The 8,430-nt window shown below is 41.8% G+C and overlaps 1 protein-coding gene across 1 annotated transcript; it reads left to right on the forward strand.

Moving 5' to 3' along the window:
* Positions 1 to 3,495: 3,495 nt before the first annotated feature.
* Positions 3,496 to 4,443, forward strand: LOC101963292 (vomeronasal type-1 receptor 90). Its single transcript, XM_005340325.2, has one exon. It carries the CDS (start codon positions 3,496 to 3,498, stop codon positions 4,441 to 4,443), a length of 948 nt encoding a protein of 315 aa, XP_005340382.2.
* The last annotated feature ends 3,987 nt before the right edge of the window (positions 4,444 to 8,430 follow it).

Here is an 8,430-nt window from a genome sequence, read left to right on the forward strand (position 1 = left end):
AAAAAAAACTAACAACATTCATGAATCACCAAAATAAAGGGCTAAATCCAGTGCCAGGGGATTCAAGCTGGAGCAGGGACCAGAGGCTGCAGTTGCTTACTATTAAAACCAAGTGGTGAGAGTAGCGACCGCCACTTCCTGGCTTCCAAAGGCCCCACAGTGTCCCCTCTACAGGACATCAGGGAGAATAGGGATGTTAGCAGAGAAGTCATGGTGAACTTGATCTGAGTGAAAACAACAACAACAACAACAACAACAACAAATATGCCCTTTCTGTAGGTAATGCACATCACTAAATGAAAACATGCATCCCATTGGTGACATGACACGTGTGACTGTGTTCACCTTGCACCTGAAAAAATAGATATGTCCCCCCTCCCTGCATCCTGTGTCTCTACACACACAGCTGTGGCATCCCAAGCTGGTGTTGGGCTCTGCCAAGAGCCTCTTCCTCATCCACTGCTGTCCTTGCCAATTGCCGGGTTGCTTCGACTTTGTTATTGATCACTAGTGTCTGGCCCATTTGTTGAGATAGATTGATAGATAATAGATAGATAGATAGATAGATAGATAGATAGATAGATAGATAGATAGACAGTCAGACAGACAGACAGATATCAGGGTCGTCCATGATTTGGACAGTGGCAGGATGCAAAATGTTTAAGTGAAGGCTTCCCTGGTCAGGGCAGGAGAGGAGTCACCGCTGTGCTACGTCTCTCTCGAAGGGACCTCACTCCATCAGCTCTAAGGGATCCTAAGGATGATTTCTTAAAGAAACAAACCTCTGTTCACACTTTTTTCTCCACTTATGTTTTAACCTCTAATTTGCCCACTTAAGTTTTTCTTGTTTCTACCCATGGTGAGCTCTTCAGATGAGACCTGTTTCTCAACTTTTTTTCCACATTATCTTTCTCTGATATATGTCATTGTGTTCAGATCCTCCAGTCTAAGGACAGCTTGTTTCCTCCAGGGTTCCTGTCATGACCTGGGGCTCAGCACACCAGGGCAGCCAGGAGCTGCTGCAGCTCCTCTCTCCCCAGAGCTCTGTTTGAGGAGGGCATCCTGGGCCATCCTAATGATGGACAGGCCATGTGTCTGTGCCCCAATTTTCTAGACTGAGTGGTCCTGGCAGGTGTGAGTGGGGTGAGGCACAGCTGGAAAGGGACAGGCTCAGAGGATTCTTTTTAACTTGCTTTTATAAAATGTTCACATCTTCTGAATGTTTTCTAATAAAACTGATAAATTAGCACAGAAGTAGCAACATTGCACTCTTTATAAAACATCTACCTGTGAACCATGGAGGGCACTGTGGGTCTCATTGTTACACACGTGTGTGACCTGCCACAGCCAGCTGCTTCTCTGCCTGCTCTGTCCTGGTGCTGTAGGGAGCTAATGCCTGTGACAGGGGACCTGTGACAGCATCTGACTCTGCCATGTCCTTTCAACAGCATTGAGGGGACAGGAGATAATGTTTTCAGCTCTAACTAGAAAATTTCTTCTATAGAATAAAGTTTTCCATAGGGAAAAAAAGGGAACTCTGAAAACACAGCTCCCTTCCCTACTAGCTTCGTCCCTCTCTCCCATAACAGGGCAAGCAGGGCTGCGTCCTCTGGGACATGCTGAAAACCAGTCCTGAGCCCTCTGTCCACAGAGGACTCTGATACGCTATTCCTCCTGGTTTTCTGATGCTGTACATTTTATTTTCTTAAACCAAAATAAAGAAAATTTATATTTCATAACATGATAGAAGGAAATCATAGTTATTTCACTTTCTGTGATTTTTAAAAGGCATCTTCAAATGTTATGTACCCAGTTTATGTTGTTTTAAGGGACTTTGGGGATCAAAATGTCAGGGTATATCTTATAACTTTCTTCAAATACACATCCAGAAATAGGCATTTCTATAATTAGCTACACAGAAGTCAGAGAAACCATGTAGCACTGTGCCTACTAATAACCATCTGTGACTTTAAAATACAGAGACTCCTAGACCAGTATTTTAGCATTTTTCTTTTGTTTTCTTGAGCATACCAAGGGAGAAAATCTTACTTTGCTGAAGATGTGAATGGAGAAATATATATATATATATATATATATATATATATATATATATATATATATATATATATATATACTTTTTAAAAATAATTTAATCATTGGTAGAGTTGTAATTTTTCTAATATGACTACTTAAATTTTAATTTTAGACAATGGCACTTTCTCAAAGATTTCAAAGCAATTAATTAACTAGGCTTGAAATACTTAAATTTTCTGGACTCTTTGACATTTTTGCTCACCCTTAAACTGATTTTTATCAAACTATAATTTTCTAGGTAGCTGTGAAAATAAATTATACTCTTGGCCTCTTCTTTTTCAGATGATAAAATGCGCCAAGATGTTCCGAGTCTCAGTGTAAACATTATAACTGAAATAAAGTAAATACCTTTTCTTTATAGGAAAATATTTTATAGGGATGTAATTACCAAGTTGTCTAGTATAATTTTTCCTCTCCCTTCTCTGGATAAATATCATTTCTAATTAGGAGAAGATATGAAAGCTTGCTCTCTATAGAAACTCCTCTCTCACCATGAGATTGGATTCCCATCTTCTAATTAAAACACTGAAAATTATGACCCCCAAACGTACTGACACTGTGCAGGAGGTAGTGGCATAAACCTGTAATCTCAGCATCTTGGGAGGCCAAGGCAGGAGGATTACTGATTTGAGGCCAGCCTCAGAAACATAGCAAAGTCCTAAGCAACTTAGTGAGACTCTGACTCAAAATAACAAAGTAAAAAGAAGTGGAATGTGGCTAAGTGGATAAGCACCCTTGGGTGCAATCCCTGGTACAAAAAAAAAGAAAGTATTTAAATTGTGATTACTTTTCATCCTTTTTCCATGTGCCAAAGAATGTACAGAAAAGAAATTTTAGAATATGATCCTGCTAATCACTGATGGTTCTTCTCAGTTAGATGTGTTTTTTCTGGTTTAATTAAATATATATAAAATAATTTAAGTGGTTATGCAACCTTGGGTTCAATCTCTGGTACCAAAACATATATATTAATCAATAAATGCAAGAAGTTTAATTTCAGAGGCAAGGTTTTGGTATCTGTTCTGTAAGCTGGTTACCAACAACACAGAATAGAGGTCACCAGAGGTACAGAGCTGTATGAGGCTCTCCCTTTGACACCCTTGAGAGTTCTCTGTGGACGTCCCTGCAATCTACCACACTTGAGTCCCCTTCAAATGCTAGGTGTTCAGCTTTTGGTCAGCTCGATCCATGGTGGCCCTGGCCATGAAAGCACAGAGACCCAGGGGAGATGCTGTGCCTGAGCACTGAGAGGCCTGGGGAGGGGGTGTCAAGGGACCCACATGTTTTGAAGCAGGCAGTCTTGAGGGTCGGGATGTTGAAGCTGGTGGTGGTGGCGAGGAGGAGTAGACCTTCCATTTGTTGAAGGCATTGATCATGTTTCTTCTCCCGGGGGAAAAAAAGATGACCCAAAGCAGCACACTTTACATTTTTCTTGCTGTAAGAAATGCCTTTTGTTTCCAAATTGTAATCTGGATCACAGCCAACGTCTTCCTGCTCCTCTTCCATGTCCTCACGTTCCTTCTCCAGCACAGGACCAGGCCCACGGATGTGGCCATTTCTCACCTGTCCCTGATTCACCTACTGATGCTCATAATCAAGGCACACCTGGACCTAGGCATTTTGGGAGTTCAGGACTTTTGGAACGACTTCACATGTAAAGCCGTCATCTACCTGTACAGGCTGATGAAGAGCCTGTCTGTCACCACCACCTGCCTGCTGAATGTCCTGCAGGCCACCACCCTCAGCCCCAGAAGCTCCTTTCTGACCAAGTCCAAGCACATGTCTCCACAGTGCAGTGTGTGGACCTTGCTCACTCTCTGGGTGTTCAATGTGTTCTTCAATGTCCATATCTTGGTCTCCATGGGAGGCCCCTTAAATGACACAGCAGCTTTCCAGTTTAACTCTGAGTCCTGCACTGTCGCCCCCATGGATCACTACTTCAAGATCTTTTTCACTTTGATAGGAATACTCCAGGATATCTTTCTTCTTGGGCTCATGGCCACCTCCAGTGGGTACATGGTGACTCTCCTATGCAGGCATAAGAGGCAGTGCCAGCACCTCCACAGCACCAGCTTGTCCCTGAGAGCCTCCCCAGAACTGAGAGCCACCAGGACCATCCTGCTGCTCATGGGACTCTTTGTGCTCATGTACTTTGTGGACTGTGTGTTCTCGTCTTCTTCAGGACAGTTGCACAGGAAGGATCCCACTCGCCTGGGGGTCCAGATGCTGGTGGGCAATGGCTATGCTACCCTCAGTGCCTTGTTGCAGATCTGTGCTGAAAAAAAAATCACCAATATCTTCCAATACACACTGGGGAAGGAGAGGAAATATTTACACAGTGCCAGATAACCCCTTCTTTTCTCACCTTCCACTTTACTTCTGAATTTCCACTAATATATTTATGTTTAACACATTAACACCAAGTGGTAGTGAAGGAGCTGGAACATAAACACTTGTTGTTTTGAAAGATGCTAAATCATGCCAGGTGCAGTGGCAAATGCTTGTCATCCGAGCAGTTTGGGAGGCTGAGGCAGGAGGATTGCAAGTTGGAGGCCAGCCTCAGCAACTTACCAAGGCCCAAAGCAACTCAGTGAGACCCTGTCTCTAAATAAGATATAAAAAGGGATGGGGATGGGCTCCATGATAAAGTAGCCCTGGGTTCAATCCTTGGTATGAAATTTTTTTAAAAAGACTAAATCACTGATTTAGTATGCATGACCTTACCATGCATCACCAAAGCAGATATCATTCACTGTCCATAGTATACAAAGTGTGCTCACTCTTGGCTGGAAAAATTCATTCTGGAAAATCTATTTTGCTTCATCATAGCAAGAGAAAAAATATTCATAAATACAACTCTGTGTGCCTGAATATAATTAGTGTTTTGATTCTTTCTTTCATTAGAGCAACAAATATCAATTAAGATCATCAATTCCCTTAATGTTAACTCCCCAAGTTTTTCAAATCATAACTGTCCCTTTTTTCTCCACATATTTCTTTTCATTCACATTTTCATCTGTTAATTTTTTCAATATAATCTTATTTGCCTCTGAACAATAAGTCCACAGTGACAGTAGGTAATCAGGAGTCAGAGTACAGGAGAGAGCTCAGGTGTCTTGAAAACACAAATCTCATTTTCATCACAATTCTTTTTCTGTGGGCCTTGCAACCTTGAGTAGTGGCCTCTTTCAGCCTCATTGGAAGGCTTCAGAGATTAGCCTTTTGCCTGCACAAGGATGATCTGCAAATGTATGAAGCATGCCATGGGGAAAAAATAGAGTAACAGCTAACTTCTGTTTGCACACAAATTACGTGTATATATTAACTCTTAGTAGCCATAGTGAGGTTCTTTACATGAAGGAAACGAAGACCCAAATAAATGAAGTCAGTGAATTGCAGAGATAATAGTTGGAGAAAATCAGGATTTGATTGACAGTCAGGCCACAGGTCCTGGGCTTCAGCACTTAGCCAATGGTATTTCTGACAGAACACTGACTTCATGTTAATGTGGCACAAAGGTATCACAGCAATTGCTACAGACAGATGGGGCCTGGAATGCCAACTCCCATCCTGCATCTGTGTAGCTTAGAAATGCAACTGGATGCCAGGTGGCCATGTGTGACCTATGGTGACACAGCAATAACCAAAGAAGTCAGGATGCTGGATTGAACCCCATAAGGTAAACCTCTGGAGGAGACCCAAGCCATCACCTTTCTTCTGGGGTAGCATGTGGAGATTCTAGCTGCACTTCTGGGGTTGCGGTTGGGACTCCTAAGGACATGGGTCCCAAAGGCAAGAGGAGACTGCTATTTCTCCTGACTCCTGAAAAGTCTACTTTAACCAAAGGAAGAAGGCATTGGGTGGATTTCTTTTTGTCTTCCTCAATATTAGCTACAAATTGTATATAGTAGATGATATTAACATAATGGTTTTTTTTTTTGAGATGGAATATTTCTGTGTTATAGAGGCTGGTCTTCAACTCCTGAGTTCAAGTGATCCTCCTGCCTCAGCCTCCTGAGTAGCTGGAACCACAGCTCCACGGTGCTGTGTCCAGCTCAAAGATTCAGATTAGTGCTGATGCTGCAATATTATCTGTTTTTATTGATTTTTAAAAAATAAATGACAGAAGAATGCTTTACAATTCTTATTACACATATACAGTACAATTTCTCATATCTCTGGTTGCATATAAAGTATGTTGACACCAATTTGTGTCTTCATATATGGACTTTGGATTAGCAAGGATGGTGGAGTGTGCTGTCTGTCTTTTCAGCAATTTATTCTAACTTCAATTCAACAGACTGTGACAGCATCAGGATGTGGGCAAAACTGTCACTATCTATGAAGAAAGAAAGTGTGTCTGCATCTGGATCTTGTGTTACCTGGACAGTATTTACCCTAGGGACAAGTTAAGATTATTAAAGAAAAAACAGCCACAACTCTCTTCCAGGTAGTGTTGGAAATCCTGAGCTGCCCCAAGGAATCAAGCACATACTTGGAAGTAGCCAGGCAAGGTGAACTTGGCATCTGCAGAAGGGTGTGCCACTGAACCCACCTGACAAGAAACTTGCATGCCATCCTTATGCGCTCTTGGGCAGAGAGCCCACATTTTGTTCACCCCAACCCAGCACTGCCCCCACTCTGATAGGAGGAGCTCAGCCTTACCATCTGTGAAACTTGCTAATTTTGGCACTGGGAGGGCAAATGCAAAAGGTATTGTTAAACTGCCCATGACTGAACCTTACACCCCAATGAAGGCTGAATCTTGTGTTCTGAAGATAAATACCCTGATTTTATATTTCACACAAGCTCTACATTTTTTTTTCTTTTTAGACCTATTGGTCTTCTTTTCACTTTGGCTCTTGCACCCTTTCTCAATGCCAGGTACCCGAGACATATTAACGTTTTGATGTGGAAATGGCCCATGGTTAGGGGTTCTTTCCTTCTGAGCAGTTAGGGTATCCTTCGTGGTGATCAGGAGCACCTGGTGAGGGCCTTTCCATCTCAGGTGAAGCTTGTCTCTTTTGCAGGATGGATGTGAATCATGAACTCCAGAGCAGGCGTTGGAGTAGCAGCTCATCATGGTCAAACCAGCCAACACACCAAAAACTAGATCAAGTGCACCTGAGCAGGAGGTGAGGCACACCTGTAGGTCTCAAGTTGACTCAGAAGACATTTGTGACTCGAAGATTCGTGCTTTCTGTGTTATTTATGAGGCATTTCTATGTAAAAACCCATCCTGTGTACCCTCCCAGTTTCACTTACTTTGGAAAGGACTGACTCAAATGTACATCTCAAGAAACAATAGAAGGATGATTGTCTCATCTGTTAAATGCCCACGTACAGCTGTGTTTTGGTCATACTCTTTGCCAGGTGGCTAAGACCTAGATATCCATGATATCAAGAAGGAGGAGAATCACAACTTAAATGAGAAAAGAAAATCAACTGATACAAAATGGAGCTATTCCATCTCTACGGTTAGAGCCAGCTGGGGTTTGTCAGGGATCAATGTGGGATGTAGCCTGTGAGAAGCTCTTGGTTCCTTGGGCTTTTCCTCGACCAGTTGTGCTATCTGCCAGGACAGGTCAGGGTCTTGCTGACCATGGAGTAGGGTGAGAGGCAGAGACTTACCTCAGGTTAGCTGGGGCTCTTGTCAGATTTTAGGTAAAGTGTGTTATTTCTGAAGTTGATCTTGGCCTTTTACTTAAATATCATTTTATAAAATTTCATTTCAGTTACAAAAGTTTCTTGTCCTGATTTCAGTGCTTTTAAATTTATTGATATTTTTATGGCTTTAAAATGGCAAGTTCTGCACAATGTTTCCTACACAGTGAAGTAAAATGTGTATTCTCCCCTTTGAAGCAGAATATTCTATATAGTCCTCTAGACCTAGTGTAGTTATATTGTTGTTCAAGTATTTTTTTTTTAACATGGACTTTTTGCTAGTCATTTCATTCTTTCTTGAAAGTGGGATATCACAAATTATCCACCTCTTTTTGTAGAAAATTTTCTTTTTCTCCTTTTTTTTTATTGTTGGTCTTTCAAAACATTACATCTTTCTTAATATATCATGTTTCACAATTTGATTCAGAATGGTTATGAACTTCCATTATTACCCCGTATACAGATTGCTGAATCACATCGGTTACATCAGTTACATTTCCATTGATTTACACATTGCCATTCTAGTGTCTGATGAATTCTGCTCTCTAACCTATCATCTACTATCCCCCCACCCCTCCCCTCCCCTCCCCTCTTCTCTCTCGACCACCTCTACTGTAAAACATTTATTCCACTTGTGTACTTCTTCCTTACCCCTTACTTCCTCTTGTATGT

This window comes from Ictidomys tridecemlineatus, chromosome 7 (genome assembly GCF_052094955.1).
Source record: "Ictidomys tridecemlineatus isolate mIctTri1 chromosome 7, mIctTri1.hap1, whole genome shotgun sequence".
NCBI lineage: Eukaryota > Metazoa > Chordata > Mammalia > Rodentia > Sciuridae > Ictidomys > Ictidomys tridecemlineatus.